The following is a 19,543-nucleotide window of genomic DNA, read 5'->3' as shown; positions in this document are numbered from 1 at the left end:
CCGATTCGGTAAATCCATATGTAGATAAGAGTGCCACAGGCCCTTAAGAGTCGGTATTTTACCACACAATCCTATTGTGTGGTAAAATACCGAATTCAGGTGTGTATGCACATCTGTGCATTCACACCTGTGCCATGTGACACACAGACATGCCCTTAGGGCATGTATGTGTGCCACATGTCACACAAGCCTGTACTTGGGGTGCTAGAGGGTGTCAAAGTGACACCCCCTGCACCCTTGCAGGATTCGGTATTTACCGATTCGGTAAATACCGAATCGGTATTTCCCATTGATTCCTTTGGGCTTCAAGGCCCATAGGAATCAATGGGCAATACCGATTTGGTATTTACCGAATCAGTAAATACCGAATCTTACAGATTCGGTATTCCTAAATTCGGAATTACCTAAATCTGCCCCCTTTCCATTTACAGACTCTTAAATACCGATTCGGTAAAATTCGGTATTTAAGAGTCTGTAAATGGGAATTACCTACATCTAGCCCCAAGTGGTTATGTACAATAAAAATAAAAATGTCCAAGACAAGTTGTGGATTGAAGGAGATGCATGCCTCAAAGACATAATTACATTAGTTAAAAAAGCAGAGCTCTCGGATAGGTGTGCTAAAGCAGTTTCTACTTCCAATGATCCAGTGACTGTTAATAAGATCAGTGACATAAGGAAATACAAGAATTCTAATTTCAGACAAACCAAGCAATATCAAAATTGGAGGTAACACAAAAATTCCAATTTCAACAGAGAAGATAATTCTACTCAATTCTTTGCGTGTTATAGGTGTGGCAGTACATCACATGCAGCTAGGTTTGATAAGTTTCCTGTCAAGTCTTCAAAATTTGCAGCCTGTGGTCTGATTAGTCATTTTACCAAACAATGTAGAAGGAAGCCCCAAAAGAAAACACAAGTTACTTGTGTAACTAACAATGACTCTGACTTATCAGACAATGAGTAGGATGATTATCGTGATGAGAATGTGAATACTTCAAATATGGCTAGACATGTGGTTGTAAATATTACCTGTGATGATAGTAACAAACCATTGTGTATGGTCTCTTTTGGTGGTATAGATCTACAAGTGGCAGCGGATTCTGGATCTCCATTTACTATTATACCCAAATCCATTTGGGATGGGAAATTTGCAAGTGAAATTGGTCCACAATTACAACCTACAGATGTGATTCCTGAAAGTTTCACTGGATAGAAAATTGACATGTTAGGATTTAGATCTTTGATGTTTGAGTTTAAGGTCTGTGTGTAAGCTTTACGTAGCTAAAGATGGACAACCTGTTTAGGGCTGGAAGGATCAACGCTCGCTTGATATAATTCTAAATCCTAATAGCCCTGAACAAGTGTTAATTATGTGTGAATCAGAAAACACAAAGAATTGGGTTTTGAAAGAATTTCCTGGAGTTTTCAATGGAGGTATTGGGAATCTCCAAGGTTTTTCACACAAAATCAGAGTTAAACCAAATGCTGTTTAAAAAATTCATAAGGTACGTCATATACCGCTGATTGCACGTGATGAGGTAAAAATGGAAATTCATAAATTGTTAGATGCTGGAATAATCAAACCTGTTGAAGCGTCCGATTGGATTTCTCCGATCGTGATCGCTAGACGTTCCAACTGTAAGATCTGCATGTGCATAGATTTAAGGTATTTGAATGATAACATTATAATTGATCAATTTCCTCTTCCCAGGATTGATGAGATGCTTACTTTGACTGGAGGTTCTAAATGGTTCTCAACCATTGATTTATCTTGTGCATATCATCAAATTTCCTTGCACCCCATGAGTAAACACCTCACTGCATTTTGTACCCCTTTTGGATGTTTCCAATGTTGTTGCATGCCTTTCGGACTTGCGTCCGCGGCAGCTGTTTTTCAGAGGCTCATGCATGAGTTATTTGGTGATATGCAGGGAGTAATATTCTTTCAGGATGACATCCTTGTCATGGGATCAAACAAGAGTGTACATGATGAGCGTTTGAGAAAGGTAATGTGTATTTTACAGAGTAAAGGTGTTACTGCAGAACCATCAAAATGTAAATTTGCAGAGAGAAGTGCCACTTACCTTGGACATGAGGTTAGCTCATCTGGGATAAGACCAAAGTCAAGTTTGGTAAGTGCCATCCGAGATGCTCCTGCACCAAAATCCAAAGAAGATCTGAGATCATTCTTAGGTCTCGCAGAATTCTATGCGAAATTTGTGGACACATTTTCTGAAAAGACCCATATCATGAGGTCTCTTTTAAAAAACAAAACGCGATTTAATTGGTGTGCTCTTTGTCAAAAATCTTTTGAGGAAATTAAAAAAGCCATTGCTCAGGCACCCAGTTTACAAGGTTTTGATCCTTGTGCCAATACAATTGTCACAACTGATGCCAGCAGCAAGGGTTTAGGCAGTGTTCTTACCCAATGCAATGATAATAATGCCGAAGTTATTATTGTGTTTGCTTCACGTTCTCTTACCCCCACAGAAGAATGCTATTCGTTGGTTTAAAGAGAAATACTTGCTGTTGTATGGGCTTTAGAACACATTAGGAAATTTTTGTGGCGAAGGAAATTCACTGTTCGGTGTGACCACAAACCTTTAACAAAATTGCTAACAACGGATGGTCTCACCAATGCCACAGCTAGAATAGCTAGATTATCTATGAGACTTCAAGATTTCATGTATGACATTCAATATGTTCCTGGCACAAGAAATTTCACTGCTGATTTTTTAAGTCGCATGTCCTTATCATTGATTGAGTAAGACAAAAATCAATGGAATTTTTTTTTTGTTGCACACATTTCTTTTGATGGAGCTCAGAAAAGTTTTAGCAAGGAAGAGTGGTTTGAGGCAGAAAACTCTGATCAAATCTTGCTTGTTGTGAAACAGTTGATCATTAAAGGTTAGAATGGAATGGACAAAAAGATTGTCAATGACGACTTAAGAGGATTCTGGGAAGTTTGGGATGAACTTAGTATCTCGAATATGTTAGTGGTACGTGGTAATAGGATTGTCTCAACTAAATATTTGAGAAAAAAAATGATTGACCTATGTCATGAAGGACATTCAGGGATCACTCGCACTAAGCTTCGCATAAAAGAACTGTATTGGTGGCCACAAATGGATGTAGAAGTTGAAAGGTGTGTTAGGTCTTGTGTAAAGTGTGAGGTTTCTGACAAAACTTTTAAAACCTTTAATCCACCATTGGCATCGCCTGAGTGTCCAAAATTTCCTTGGGAGGTTGTAGCTATTGATTTCATGGGCCCAGTCACTTGGCAAGACAATGTACAGAAGTACATTTTAGTTTTGATTGACACATTTTCAAGGTGGTTGGAAATCAGTGTGGTGAATATTATCAATACCAACACTGTTATTAACTTTCTGGACTAAATTTTCTTGAGAGAAGGTTTTCCCAAATATATTTTGTCAGACAATGGAGTGCAGTTTAAATCCCAGGAGATGAAAAATTATTTGACAACTTCTGGAATACAACAAAGATTTACTGCTCTTTATCATCCGAGTGTAAATGGTATTGTGAAAGGGTCAACCGTAGTATTAAAGGTGTGTTGCAGTTGGCAAATAAAGGTAATCTATCATGGGATGTTGAATTAAAAAAATTACTTTGGGCTTATAGAAGTACTATTCATGGCTCAACAAGTCAAAGTCCCTTTTCATTAATGAGAGGCAGAATTCCACATTCAAAGATCAATCCAGGTTGGATGAATAAAAGTGGTATGACTAATTGTAATTTATCTAAAGTCAGAGAGAGCATTAAGGATTCACAAACAAAGAATACAAACTATTATGACTCTAAACATGGAGCTAAAGAGGTAATTCTGTGTAAGGGTCAATGGGTTCGAGTAAAGAGTGCCAGGAAGATCACAAACGGTGAGAGTAAATACACCGAACCCAAAATGGTTATCAAAGTTATGAACAACACAGCTTTATTACAAAATGGTGAGGTATGGCATTTTAGCCGTCTTGCACCTGTGTCCCATGGTGATGTGAATGAAAATAAGGGGGTGTGCAAAGATTCTGCATCATGGTGGTGGGATGTAGATTGTGATGTCTCCAGAAATGATTCACCATAGGAATTGATTTTGAGAGTAGTAATTCTATAGTTCATGACAATAATTCTTTATCTGGAAGTAGTTCACAGGTCAAAGAAAATGTACAAGTATTATCTAATGCATCCAATATCATTCCTGATGAATCTATTGTTAAAACTTCAAGTGGAAGGATTGTAAAAAACCTAAAGGTTTAGAAATGTTTGTTTGCACTCAGTCATTTTTTTTTTTTTATTGTTCTTTTAAGAAGGGGGATTGTGCAGTATATCACTTTAAGATTAGTGTAATGTGTAGAATCTTGAGTAGGATCTAGAATTGTTGATATGTGTATTGTAGGACATTCTCTGGAAGCTGTTAAGAAAGAAGCTCTGTTTCCTGCCAGCTGTACAGTTTATTCTCCTGTGCTGGGGGTTTAAATAAAGAACCAAGTTAGAAGAAATTACTGGTATATCATTCATTACTAACCCTAACAAGCAGAGAATGTTCTTCTTGCATGTCAGAGATACTTTCAAATTTTTCTCGGCAGGAAAGAAAAATCAAGTGACGACCACCTTATCTTCGTGACGGTGAGCAGCTGCCATTTTGGCCCAGCAGTCCAGCGGCAGATGCACATCCAGGTCAAGGGTCACTGATGGCACAGTCAGCTTAGGCTCCAGTCTTTGAAATCTCACAGTTCCGCCAAATTAAAACGAGTTGGGGAAACCACTAGTTTTGAGGGGGCAGGAGAACTACCAATTTATGGCAATGCTCCAGTCTCTCCAAACTTGAAACAAGGCCTAGACTTTTCGGCTTTTAAGGCATCCTGCTTACTTTAAAAATAAAGGCATGTCTTACTGGTATACCCAAATGGATATCTGACAGCAGGCATCATGAAAATATTGGTGATCATTGATGTTCCTCTTTCACATCAAAGTTTGTTCTAGCTTACCAAGAATGAACAATCCAAAGTAGACTTTTGAGAGCTACCACGCATTGAAGTGATAACTAATACATTGTCAGCAGCAGGAGGAACATGCTTTACATTAAATATATATAATATGAAAATACTGATGATTTATTAAAATTGAAAACATGATACGAAAATATATCACACAATAAAACCAGAATGTTTTAAAGCTCATGTGCTAATGTAGTTCCTTTGCCATCTGTTTGTATTTTATCTACTTCCATTTGGTTTTAGGACAATCAGTTTATAAGAGTCGCAGGGATTGTTACATCTTTCTGAAGCTTTTCATTTCAATAAAAAAGGTTCACTGTGCAACAAAAATGGAGACGTATATGTACAATTGACTTTCTCAAACACAAATGTATCAGAAGAGATTTACATTTGACTGCAAATAACAAAGGAGCTTTGAAGCAAATGACTAAAAACACCAGTGTAACACAACAAATTCTAAAAACGCTGCTGCAATCTTCTGGTTGTGTTATGATGTGTCGTTGAAGGCCCCAGTCTACTGTTTAAGGGTTCAATGTTTTCTTTAGCAATCACAAGTTTTTTCATCTAAAAGGGATAAAAACCAGGTTTCCTTTTTCTGAAATAGGAAAACAAACACGGGAGTAAATAAATAAAATACTTATATTATAATATAAACCACATTTAACTTGTGTTTGGTCATAAAAGAGTAGACAACATTATGAAACTTTTCAAAACATTATACTTTCGACTTTCTGCGGTCATGCCTCTGAAGTCAACTTTCCCGTTTGTTACGTAAAAGCATCTTTGTGGTGTCATGGCAACACCAAATGCTCTTATAGTGAATACATAAAATATTACTTTCCTGTACCTGGCAGTAAAGGAGAACTCTAGAATGAATGACCCATATTCAAAAAGTCATTTCAGATACACGTAGAAAGGTGACACTTCACATGGTTACATCTGTTTGTTCATGTGTACAACGTATACATTATTCACAAAGTTTTCTCACTCATTTAGGCATAACCAATAACTTGCACATAATCGCCCAATCATCCATCCCTCCATCCAATTGATAACTAAACTGCACACTCCAAAAAATGTCATGCCGTTGTACCAGAAAGCGACTGCACCTAAAACCAAAACTTTTCCTGAAGAGAAAATGACAGATTTTAGCTTTTGCCTGCACAGCACTTGTGCTGTGCTTCTGAAATCTATTGTATTCAATATAAATCATAAAAGGGGCTTACATCCCACCCCCTTGCTTTTCATTGGTTCCTGTGCATGCCACTTACTTTTCCTCCATTTATCTTGGCTGTAGCATACTATTTCCTGTTGTTCCTCTTGCGTTTGCTCTGATCAATCTCTGAGGCTCAAGTACTGTTTTCGTCCACTTTTGGGGAAAGTTATTATATGTTTTGCAGAGTTTCGCTCTCCTTTGTTCTTATTATCTTTAGCCAATGTCTCTAGCCTAGCTCACTTTTAAAACACACACTACTACATATGCTGAGATCTTCCTTTTTAGTCTGTAAAACTGGATGTTTTACTGACTACAAATCCAATCAGCCCCTGGCTTCAAGCATTTGAAGCGTGCTTGTTGGCAAGCAATGGCTAAATTTCATTATTCTATAAATTACTAATTTCCTAAGCTACAGCACCTCGCAAGAGTATGACAATTCTCTCTTTGTTACGCATAAATTGTAGAGATGGGTACACAATTCTCACAAAAAGATGCCACACTGTACCAAAGACCATGCTAAGAACCCGTGCATGGGCAGTGAAATGAAGAGCAGATGCTTTGAAGCATGTGGCATGCAAAATGTCTCCTAGAACCTAGCAAGGGAGTATGTAGAGCATGGGCTTTGAATGAGGTTGAGTAGTGCAGACATCGTGGGTTGCTAACCGTAGCAAGAAAAACAGAGCAGTCAGCACTCCCCAGCCTTGGGATCTGGGCAGGAACGTAGATTTGACTGCGTGTGGTGGCTTATGGCTGGAAAACTTAAACTCTACTGAGGGCTTTGCCCTGGATGTAAACTAAGAAGCTCTGATGAGTTGGGCCATGTTGTTTCCTTTCTCCACCTCTTTACCGGGTCTGGTGTCTACTGCAGGGGCCTGTGTTTGACCTCATGGTCACAAGTTCAAATCCCGGTGGGTCCATGCAGCCTTTCATCCATCTGAGGTTGATAAAATGAGTACCATTGAGTTGGGTAACAACAAATATCTGTTATTCAGCGCCAAGATACCCGTAGTGGTGAACGTGCGCTTTAAAAATACACGTTATGTTATGTTTAGGGTAGTATGTTACTTCTGGGTAGTGTGATGAAGGGTAATTCTTGCAGGGTCCTGGACCCTTCTCAATATGGGTTCAAGTCAGGGCACAGCACGGAGACAGCATTGGTTGCTGTGACAGATTCCATAAGATGTTCATAGGACGTTGTGCTTTTACACCTTTCTGCAGCTTTCAACACTGTGTCACATGATAAGCTGCTGTATAGGCTAAATGAGAAGGGGCTTTATGGGACTGCCTTGGGATTTTTTTGAGACTTCTTGAAGAATAGATCTCAAGTCATCGCTTTGGGTGACTTTAAATCTCGAACCATGACGATTGATAAAGGTGTACCCCAGTGATCATGTTTGAACCCCACCTTGTTCAATACATATGTGGCCTCTCTTGCCAAACTTATTGAATCCTATGGCTTTGAAATTCTGTCTTATGCTGACAACACGCAGCTGGTCAATTCCTTTGACAACAATGTAAATAAAGTGAAGGAACGCTTCTCCTATGGAATGAAAGCGAAAGCAGAGTGGATGTCTGAGAACTGTCTTCAGCTGAAAAGAAGTAGATAATGCCCTTTGGGAAAGCCCAACAAATATTGACTCCTGACTGGTGGCCACCAGAGTTAGGGAATGCACCTACCACCAGTCAGGTTGTAAAAAACCCTGGGGTTTAGTTGGATCAAGCGCTTACAATGAAAGAGCAGGTCATGTCTATAACAGGCACATGCTTTCACATGTTTCCCTTACTGAGGAAAGCACTTCCTTTCCTTCGCTTGCGGCCAGGAAAACTCTGCTACAGGCTCTTGTTGTTATCAGGCTTGATTACAGTAATGCAAAAAAACGCTGCAGAATATCTGTAATTTGCCATCCTCATCTGCACCCTCCCTCTTTAAAGAACAATTCATTGACTACCAGTCAGACAGAGAATTACATTCACGATTTGTAGCCTTACCAATAAAGCTTTGGTTGGGAAAGGACCAGGCTACCCAAAGCAGAAGCTTGAACGCTATCTTCCTACTAGGAGTCTAAGATCAATGGATAAAGAAATACTTACCATTACCCGCATCCGCTGCTTAAGGTGTGGAGGCAGATTCTTTTCTTATTTGGCCCCTACCAATTGGAATCGTTTGCCCTCTATACTCACTGCTGCACTGACTACACCAAATTTAAAAAAATACCAAAGACTTACTTATTCTAATTTTGCCACTTGGTCTGGCTGCTTGTGTTTATCCGTAGTGCTCAGATACCCCTTGGGGTGATTCCTGCATAAAATTAAGTTAAAGTAACATAATATAACAACGGAGAAGAGGCGATCTGTTGCTTGGGTCATCATGAGCACCTTCCAGGGTCATATGCTACGGTACAGCGGAATTTTCATAGACCAATAGAACAGAGAGAACCTAGAGGCCAAAGCCTACTTCCTCTCTCACTGCCATAAGGGTGAGTTTTAGAGCCCAAATGAAAACCATTTTTCCCCTCCCTGCCAGTTGAGGAAATTGAGCTTTACACTTGAGGGTTCACTGATCACTAAGACCCAAATTGCAGCTATCGAGTTTGATTTTAGTTCCCCTCAAAAGGCAGCTTTTATCAATTTGAACAGACGTAACACCATGGCTTGTTATTACATTCCTACTAATTTGGATATTTATTTATGTGTAAGGACGATAAATAGTGTGCAGCGCTTTTACAGCTGACATTCCTTCTACTGCATATTTATTGAGTTGTGACATAATCCCTTTACAACAATAAATATACCCTTTTTTACATACTCTACTATAGTGACATTTGTGAGATACCTCTACTAAGTCTTTAGGAATGCGTGTCCTATTTTTATTTCTGCTGTTTCCATATATACCGCAAGTCCTGTATTCAGCACGCTTCCCATGTTTTGAAATTGGAGATTCCTTTCAAGTGTTGGGGGCATATTATCCAGGGGGTTTATCCCCGCTTTTTTGGCTTTAAAAGCCAAGAAAGCGGAGATAAAATTATCTCTCTATTACCTAGCTGTCGCTAACACCAGTTAGCGACAGCTAGTAGGAGATAGCGACCATCTTGGGCCCCACTTTGCATGTCAGTGATATTTATCACTAATGACATGCAAAGTGGGCGTGCCAAGATGTTAGCGACTGGAAACAGTCGCTAACATCGCTATCTCCTATTACCAACTTTTGGAGATATTCGCACTAAGCGCAAATATCTCCAAAAGCTAACACCTGCCCTGAGCAGTTCTTAGCCATGTTATCCAATGGGAGGTGGATAACATGGCTAAGAGCATTAGCTCGGTAATGCATGAATATCGCTGACTTTTCAGCGGTATTCATGCATTGCGGCCGATTTTTATCGCATTTGCGATAAAAATCGCCGCAGCTTAGCGGTAAATGTTTGTCTCTAACCAAGCAATAGCGATAATTATCGGTATTGCTTGGTAATATGCTCCTATATTTCTTTTATTTTTTGCCTTGATTCACTTGTATAGCAATTAATCTTATGAACATTAATTTTATGGCACTTTGCCTTTTCACCTGCAGTGTGTTTTGTTCACCCCTGCTTTGCACATTATGACTCTTAGGTCTTTCATGTTGTTTGACATGTGTTGTGACTATCATCATGAAAGTTCATTTTGTGGCACTTTGCATTTCTACCAGCATGACATATTTTATGCACCATAATCATTGCTGGACTAGTCTGCCCAAATTTAAAAGGGACATTCATATTCCACAAAGAACGTAAGTCTGGGTATAGTGCCTATCGCTCTCGTCATAATGTGTTCACCAATAACATAACAGCGCTGCCAATTCTCTCTTCACTGCACTTCTCCATCTCGCAACCCATCACTTTAAAAATTCCGCACACTGCACCTGCACTGCAAAACATACATTTTGCATCACAAGTATAATGTGAATTATGATAAATCTTATGAGATTACGTCAGCCCCTATACCTTAGCTCAAAATGACCGCCCAGGCTGTCCCACCCAGGCTTGCTGCCTGGGCACCCCTGGTCTACCAAGGCTGTTCCTCAGATGAGCAGAGCTGCAATTGAAAATAATGTGCTATGGCTCCATGAGCTGAGCACTGCTGCTTGTGTATATTGATGGCTGCCTCATCTGCTTTTAATCATGTGGTTGTGCACCAAGGCTGGCTGGAGCTGTGCAACGGAAGTCTTTATAAAGCGCATAAGTGTGACTGCATGTTTTCATTGTACCACAATGCATAGATTGCAGGATTGCTGAAAATCATGAATGTTTTTTTTTACGCTCACAGCGCCTGTTTGATGCCATAGGACAAATATGGCCGGGATGCCTGTCACCCCCTCCCAACACAATCCCCAAGGATGGGAAGACGGACGCAGTTCTGAACTTTTGGAAGGCGGGAGGGAGTTACCCTCCCGGCCGTATTTATTAAAATATGAAACAAAATTAAAACATTAAAATAAACGTTTCATATCATGTACAATTTTTCATTTATAACATTCCGATGCAGACACATTTATTGGCTAACCTTAACAAATCTCTAATACAAAGGTTCTCCTAGCCGATTCTAAACATCCTGCAAATGCATACTTTCTAAATAAAAATTGTACATCCTAACATTACGGGCCAACGGCAAGGTCTTAACCGGTGTCAGATTCCTACTACCAGAACTCCCCCCTCACGGTGTGAGGGGCGGGCACACAGAGGACTGTACCTCTGTGCCAACTTCCAATTTCCCTTGTCTTAACGGGGGCCCTTTATTTAACTCGACGCCATCTTAGTGGTCGTCCGAGGACTCGTGTGAGGTGTCTAGAAGGTAGCGTGGACCCCCCTCCCACCCCACACTGTTCATCACATCCGCCGTCGCGGATATCCTGGCCCTGGGAAATTCCTAGGAGGGGCATCGAGCCGCCTCCTCCCCTGGGAGGGGCCTATGACCGCCTTCCCTTCGGCGACCCCATACTTAGTGGGTGCCGCCTCCCCGTGTGAGGGGCCAATGGCCGCCTCCCCCGGGCGCTCCCATCCATAATGGGTGGCGCCCCTCCTCTAGGGACCTTGAAATTACTGCTCACCGATCATGACCTTACCGCCCGACCGAAAATAAATACGACGTCTTATGAACCTATTGAAGAAAAGCGAATAACTTAACATTCTAATATTTATTCAACACATTTCTCAATTAGACTATGATACTCCGCTGCACTGGGGGAGAAAATGTTATGAAGCAAATCATTTTATTGCAATAAAACAGCAACATCTTTAATAACCACTACAACCAAAAAGGATACTATCAAAGCAAATCACTTTTATTGCACCACTAACGTTGCCATAAGGGGCTGGTGGGTGGGTCAAAATTGCTCCTTGTTCCGTCGAGGGCTCACGTGCAACGAGAGGGTGCAGCTTTCAAGCACAGGAACAAGAGGATGCTTCTTCGGATTGTTGCTCCTTTTATTCCTCTTCGGGAGGGCGTGTACCCTCCTCTGGTACGCCTACGGGGCGTGGCCAACGGTGTAGGTGTCTAGGACAACCCTACTTGGGCGGGAAAAGGCGCGCCCCGGCTATGCCGCTTCGGGCATACCAGCCGAGACACGCCCCCGCCCAAAATGGTTTCCCGGGGGGATCCGGGCCCCCTACCATACGTTCGGGGGGACCGAGTGGTCACCCCTTTCCATATGGCCGGGATGCCTGTCACCCCCTCCCAACACAATCCCCAAGGATGGGAAGACGGACGCAGTTCTGAACTTTTAGAAGGCAGGAGGGAGTTACCCTCCCGGCCGTATTTATTAAAATATGAAACAAAATTAAAACATTAAAATAAACGTTTCATATCATGTACAATTTTTCATTTATAACATTCCGATGCAGACACGTTTATTGGCTAACCTTAACAAATCTCTAATACAAAGGTTCTCCTAGCCGAGTCTAAACATCCTGCAAAGGCATACTTTCTAAATAAAAATTGTACATCCTAACATTACGGGCCAACGGCAAGGTCTTAACCGGTGTCAGATCCCTACTACCAGAACTCCCCCCCTCACGGTGTGAGGGGCGGGCGCACAGAGGACTGTACCTCTGTGCCAACTTCCAATTTCCCTTGTCTTAACGGGGGCCCTTTATTTAACTCGACGCCATGTTAGTGGTCGTCCGAGGACTCGTGTGAGGTGTCTAGAAGGTAGCGTGGACCCCCCTCCCACCCCACACTGTTCATCACATCCGCTGTCGCGGATATCCTGGCCCCGGGAAATTCCTAGGAGGGGCATCGAGCCACCTCCTCCCCTGGGAGGGGCCTATGACCGCCTTCCCTTCGGCGACCCCATACTTAGTGGGTGCCGCCTCCCCGTGTGAGGGGCCAATGGCCGCCTTCCCCTGGGCGCTCCCATCCATAATGGGTGGCGCCCCTCCTTTAGGGACCTTGAAATTACTGCTCACCGATCATGACCTTACCGCCACAGGCCGGATAGTTGACCGGCTATCCGGCCCCCCCACAAACTCCTACTAAAGGTCATGCTTTACAAACCCCTTAACCATGCTATGAAGTCTCCTATGAGTAAGACATTCCCCTCCTGGGACAAATGGACCCCATCTTCGAGATACATGTGGTCCCCCCGAATACATCCATGCGGAATACTGTGCAACTGTTCCGAACGAAACAACCTACCAAGCTTGTTATTGACTTTCTTTACTGAATGATTCAAAGCTGACACAGAGAGGGCCCCCCGCCACACCTCTCTGGGAATAATGTGTGACCATGCTATCGTGCACCCCGGGATCCTTCGCGCCAACCAGCTAACAGTGGATAGAACCTGCTCGAGGAGTACCCGCCGACCGAGCGTCACCAAATCATTGCCTCCCAGGTGTACTATGATTATAGACGGCGGTGACCTTGTCCGCCCTAACAGTCCCTCGACAAAACATTGAAACTGGTCAATACAGAGCCCGCCCCTTCCGTGGAAGGTCACCCTGTACCCGTATTCCCCAGCTGCGTGAATCATGTCACCTGCTTTGAATACGTCCCCGGCACGCCTCACGTATGAGTGGCCCACGACCCACACCACTCTCTCCTCAGCCGTTGGTCTTTGACCGCTGATCCCCAGGTGTCGGGTCGACTGCACAGTCCGCCCCGCATCGCATGCTCGCGAAACTGTAACCCAAACAAAAACAAGAAGCGTGAGTGCATGACATCGGCCTCACAACATGTGCAACCGCACATACCTTTTATAACAGTTCGAGGACCATCGTCCCAATTGTTTCACCATTTCCACACTCTGACCCCTGGCTGTAGCTTCTGTAGCAGCCCCTATCCTAAAGGAATGGGTCTCAAAATTGCCCGGGTCCAAGCCCGCTGCCGCGATTGGCATTGTTAACACCCGCTGAAACTGAAACCTTGTCAGTGGGGTGGTGTCAGTGTGTCTCAGCAAGCTTCCCCCCCATGCTACCGCCCTTTGCGCTAAATATTCCTCAACGCATTGTACTGGGCACATGGGGGACCCTCGCATGCGCTGAACAACAATACTGTCCCCCATCGCACCCTGATCGGTTTTAGACCTGGCTATCGTGATTACCATTGAATCACCCTTGATCAGGATGTGTTCCCGACACAGACCTCCCCCCATATCCTTCTTATTTTTTGCTACCAGCTCGCTCACCCGCATAGCCCCATGGAATGCTAATGCGAAAGTGGCCCGGAATAGCACTGCCTCGGACTGGGAGGAACATATCGCGGGGAGTACCGACATCAACAGGGACAACATTTTCAACCCAATCGGGCGCCTTTCGTCTACTCTATGACCCTCGAGGCGTTGCCACCCACGCAGTGCCTTCTTTACTAAAAAGGAAGATGTGGGGTCCTTGATGCCATGCGCCTGCGCCATGAATGCAATGGCGGCCCGGTGCGTATTAGCCGTTGCTGCTGATCGGCCTGCCTTGTGGAGTGCTACTAAAAACTTTAGGACATACTCCTCCTGTCCCCAATTATCCCCTCCTGCTGGACCCAAAAATGCACAATAGGAACGAAACGCTCCTTCGTACGCTTTCCTTGTCCTGGGGGCTAGGCTTGCTCCCACGAGGTCCTGTAATCCGAGGCACCGAGCAACCAGAGAGCTTCGGGGAATGGTGCCGCCACTAGGTCCGCGGAGGGTAGATAACCCCTGAAGGCCTGCATGTGGGAACGAGAGAGCGCATCAGCCGCATGATTCAGCACACCCGGCACGTGCCTCGCCCTAAACTGCACGTTCAGTCTCATGCAAAGTAGCACAATTTCCTTCAATAATCTCAATATCCACTTGCAGCGTGCTGCCTGGTTATTTATGCATTCAACTACGGTCATGTTGTCGGACCAAAACACCACTGAGCAGCCACGGAACTCGTCCGGCCATGCCTTCAGGGCCACAAAAATGGGGAACAACTCAAGAAACCCAATGTTACCTGTGAGCCCACTGGTGTGCCACCACGTCGGCCATGTTTGCGCCGACCATCGATTACCAAAAATGGCGCCAAATCCAACGCTCCCTGCCGAATCGGTCCACAAACCCAGCTCGTCCGAGGATGCTGGTGGCTTGCTCCACACCACTCGACCGTTGAAATCCACCAGAAATGCCAACCATATGCGCATATCCTGGCTAACCTCTGCAGACAGTCTCGTGCGATGGTGTCCTTCTTTGAGACCGACCATGGCTTGGGCAATAGAGCGGGAAAAGGGACGGGCCATTGGTATTACTCTAAGGGCAAAGTTAAGCTGGCCCACTGCTTGTTGCAACTGATGGAGAGTTACTTTTTCTTTGTTAATGCACAATTCTAGAGAAGCCCTGAATTTCATTACTTTGTCCCTGGGCAAACGGAAGCATCCCTCCACTGAATCGAGCTCAATTCCAAGAAACTCGAGCGAAGTAGATGGTCCCACCGTCTTACCTGGTGCCAATGGCACGCCAAACCGCTTCATGAGGTTGCAAAATTCCAACAAAGCCTGTGCACATTCCGTGTCACCGGCTGGCCCCAAGAACAAAAAATCATCTAGGTAATGCATAACCTGTGTATAGCCCGTAGCTCTGGTAAACGCCCATTGCAGAAAACAACTGAATTTCTCAAAATAAGCACAAGAGATGGAGCAACCCATTGGCATACATTTATCCATATAGTAGCGTCCTTGAAACATAAAACCTAACAGACGCTGATCCTGAGGGTGTACCGGGAGCAACCGGAATGCTGATTCGATATCTGATTTAGCCATCAGCGCTCCGGGCCCCAGGCGATTCAACATGGCGACGGCCTCATCAAAGGATGCGAACCGCACCGAACAAACTCCTGGGTCAATCGCATCGTTCACCGAAAGCCCCGTAGGAGCCGACAAGTTGTGAATTAGCCTAAACTCACCCGGGTCCTTCTTGGGGACTACTCCCAACGGTGAACAAATAAAATTAGCGACTGGCGGTTGCTTATATGGGCCGGCCACCCGGCCACGGGCAACCTCCTTTGCAATCTTAGTTTCCACCACCGCCGTATTCTGCTGAACCGACAGTTGGTTTTTACACAGTGATTCCCCCCGAAAATCCCCCACCGGGATGTGGAAACCATACGAGAAACAGTCCCGCAACACCCCGGCGGAGACATGATCAGGGTATTCATTTAGCCTGGGGATCATTCCCATGATATCTACGGGGGGTAGGTAGCGAAGCCCCGTGGTCGACATTACACCTGTTTGGCCCCTCCCTTACCCCCTGTATCACCATTTTTGGCTCTGCACGAAGTCTCGGGGTGTGAAGAGTGTCCGCACCCCGCACACTCATGCCTGAACTTACATGTCCCTTGTGGCCTCGTGCACTTGCCTCTGTTAAAGTTCCAACAAACCCCTTTTCTACCCCCATTCCCACCATTCCTCGGTTGGTGGTCAACTGCGGGGCCTGTCCGAAAGGGTGCCGCCGATTGATGACAGGAGGGCGCCGACCCATTCCCACCAAGCGAAGACGACTTCGTCGCGCCCAGCAGGAGCTGCTTCTGCCAAGATATGGAGTCGAGACAATCCCACGTCAGAGATGAATCGTGCTCCTTGGCCTTACGAAACTTACTATCATAACCCATCCATACATCACCCTCATATGTGTCATAGAAATCCATTATACGTGTCTGATAGCAGGCTAATTCAGACAAAACCTCGGGCCTCCGTTCCCCCATGATCGCAGTAAACATTGCAAATGCCCTTGCCCAATTTGAGATTGTCTCATCAACCCTGAAACCCGCCATTTTTGCACGCCACACACTCGGGTGCCATAAATCCTTCTGAGATTTAACATACTCCACCTCGTGATGATCAGTCAGGAGAGAAAACATATTCACATACTTATCAGCCCAAATCAATTCCTTCGTGGCCAGCGGAATATGTTGGACCACTTTTTCCCTTCTTGAAGGTAACACCCCTTCCCTTGCCATTGGCAATGGCTGCCTACCCGAATCCAAAGCTGGTCCCGCTGTTTTTCCAACGCCAGCCGCCGGTCGTTCTGGAGGAACCTGTGAGGGGACAAGAGGGAGATTCGCCTTTGCGGCATCTCGCGATTGCCGCAACTGCTTCATTAGTAACCTGGCCTCCTCGGCCGTGTCTCCTGGCGCCGTCGTACCCTCGGTACTTTTGCCGAGCCATGCGGCCACCTGGGCGGCCAATTCCGGAGGCATGTCCTCCTCATTAGTGGGTGTAACTACAACAGGGATCGGTTGGCCCGCGTCCGGCATCGGAACCGGGGCCTCCACCGGACTAACCGGGCTTGTCGGGGGTGACTCGGGAACCGGGGCCTCCCCCCCTGCCGCCCTATTCCTAGCCCTTTTACCTCTCCCAGCGGGGACTACTCCCGGCAATGCTGGCCCGATGACTTTCTTCGGTCTGCCCGTATTATTCATTGCCGCCATCTGTTTTTTCATGCTCGCCATATCCTTCATCAACATGCGAAGCATCTGTTCAGTCCCTGCCTTCTTTCCGGCCCTCTTGCCAGGCATCGTTGTGGGATATTCGGTCCTTGCTGCGCAACGAGGTCCTGGATCCAAAGGTTGGGAGACGCTGAAAGAGAAGCACAAAAATTACAAGTTCTCAAAATTGCTCCTTGTTCCGTCGAGGGCTCACGTGCAACGAGAGGGTGCAGCTTCCAAGCACAGGAACAAGAGGATGCTTCTTCGGATTGTTGCTCCTTTTATTCCTCTTCGGGAGGGCGTGTACCCTCCTCTGGTACGCCTACGGGGCGTGACCAACGGTGTAGGTGTCTAGGACAACCCTTCTTGGGCGGGAAAAGGCGCGCCCCGGCTACGCCGCTTCGGGCATACCAGCCGAGACACGCCCCCCACCCAAAATGGTTTCCCGGGGGGATCCGGGCCCCCTACCATACGTTCGGGGTACCGAGTGGTCGCCCCTTTCCATTATTAGGTTTCGTCTGCACATTTCCTTTCTCTTTGATTTTTTACTTGCTCGCTGTTCATTCCTTTCTTTTTCCTTAAATCCTTACCTATCTTCTTGCTTCCTTCCTCAGTCCCTCCTTCTCTCATGCTTTCCTTTGTTGAATTTCTCAATATTTATTCCTCTCTCTCCTTTTAACATATTGCCTTCTTTGTCTATTTCTTTTGTACCACACACACACTCTATTTGTTTTCCTCTTGTTTATCTCTGTCTTACCTCTCTCCCCCTCTGCCCAGTCCTTCCTCGTGACACACATTCACTTTCCACTAGTCCCACCTCCTCACCTCTGCATTATCTCTATTGTACCTGTGCTTATCGCTTATTCTCCTAAAGTGCCCCACAGAGAAATACAGCATTAATATTTTCATTTCATCTATCGGTGAGCATGCTCACCTTTTCCATGTCAAACCCGTACCTCTGGTATTCAGGTACCACATTCACATATTAGTTTACCATATCAGTTTTACACCTGCTCACCAAGCTAAAACTTACAACAGAAAACAATATTAATAATCACATAGGTGAAACCTGTTGCATTTACCTATGCTTTTTACTTTACTCGTCAACCAGCAGCAGTTTGTAGCCAGATGCAAAGAGGCAGCTAGGCTGTAGCTGTGAGTGGGAAGAATGGAATAGAGTAGAGCGGGACAAGGCCAAGAAATGCAGCAGTTTTATTGTGAAAGGTAGACTCTAGGGGGCATATTATGAAGGGATTTATCTCCGCTTTTTTGGCTATAAAAGCCAAGAAAGCGGAGATAAAATTATCTCCCTATTACGTAGCTGTCGCTAACACCAGTTAGCGACAGCTAGTATGAGATAGCGACCATCTAATTTAAATTTACGTCAAGTAAATGGACACTTTACGTTTTAAGAGTCCCGATCCAGGATCACATAATCAGGTTTTGTGGAATTTTACAACCACAAAGGCCATTTGCGAAGGAGAAAACTGTCAGAATAACAGCATTTTCACATTTGCAATGTTATCTGTGAGATGCGTCCGTGGATATTTCAAGGTATTTGTGCTAGCTAAGTCGGAACATCCACAAAGTGAGGTGTCAGGATATTTGGATGCCACGTGAATGTGGTATGCCAACCTCGAAATGCACACACATGTGCTCCCATCAACAGAAGGAGGTTTCAACCTCAGAATGTGTTCGTCTAGCACACACATTTAGTACATACTTTATGCATTTAAGTTCTTAAACAGCCTGCGTGTTGCAGTAACGTGGTATCTTCGCCCTACAAGTGGTATCCTGACAAGAAACCTGGACATATTATTTATCTCAGACATCTTACTGTGTGACTGCATGACTGCATAGTTTGTATACTTAGCATTCCCCTGTCACATGTACATAAGCTGTACGATAAGGATTAGCAGCTGGAGCCTGAAAATTACCAGATTCTTGAAATTTGCATAATGGTCCCGTGATTCTTTTTATGATGGCCTCAGTAGTTTCTCTTGACACCAAATGCCTAGCTAAGAGAAAAGTTAGTACTTCTATTTAATTTAGTCTGCATAATGTTTCATTTTGAAATGTAAACAGTTTATGTGGCAAAATGCATCAGAACTGTTAGGATTATTGAAGGAACTATAACATTATTGCCTCGAGATTCAGTTGTGATAAAGGAAGAGTACATTCCTGAGTTATGCAATGAAGCAGGAAGAATTTAGGTGCCCAAAGAATGCCACTTGGGATATAAGATATTCTGTAAGATTCTCTCATGTTGTAGCGCCCAAGGGGATACAGGTGACTAATTTCCTATCTCCTACAATTTGGTGACTAAATGGGGAACCATTCTCAATGAAATGTTTTGGTCTACATTTTATACATTTTATTTGTAGGTCCCATGCATAGACAAGATGGAAAACTGTTTC

General features: G+C 44.4%; 1 protein-coding gene across 2 annotated transcripts in view; it reads right to left on the bottom strand.

The window, feature by feature from the left end:
- Positions 1–5,113: 5,113 nt before the first annotated feature.
- The window catches only part of SVEP1 (sushi, von Willebrand factor type A, EGF and pentraxin domain containing 1), a 1,018,759-nt gene continuing 1,004,329 nt past the window's right edge, over positions 5,114–19,543 (bottom strand). For both annotated transcript variants that reach the window (XM_086962106.1, XM_086962105.1), the window contains one exon: positions 5,114–5,607. In XM_086962106.1, the coding sequence (XP_086818232.1) occupies positions 5,577–5,607 (31 nt within the window). In that variant the 3' untranslated portion in view covers positions 5,114–5,576. The remainder of the gene's footprint in view (positions 5,608–19,543) is intronic.

The sequence above is a fragment of the Lissotriton vulgaris genome, chromosome 3_1 (assembly GCF_964263255.1).
Source record: "Lissotriton vulgaris chromosome 3_1, aLisVul1.2, whole genome shotgun sequence".
In the NCBI taxonomy this organism is placed as follows: Eukaryota; Metazoa; Chordata; class Amphibia; order Caudata; family Salamandridae; genus Lissotriton; species Lissotriton vulgaris.
The sequence above is the reverse complement of the archived record's forward strand: the minus strand, read 5'-3'. Positions and strand labels throughout refer to the sequence as shown.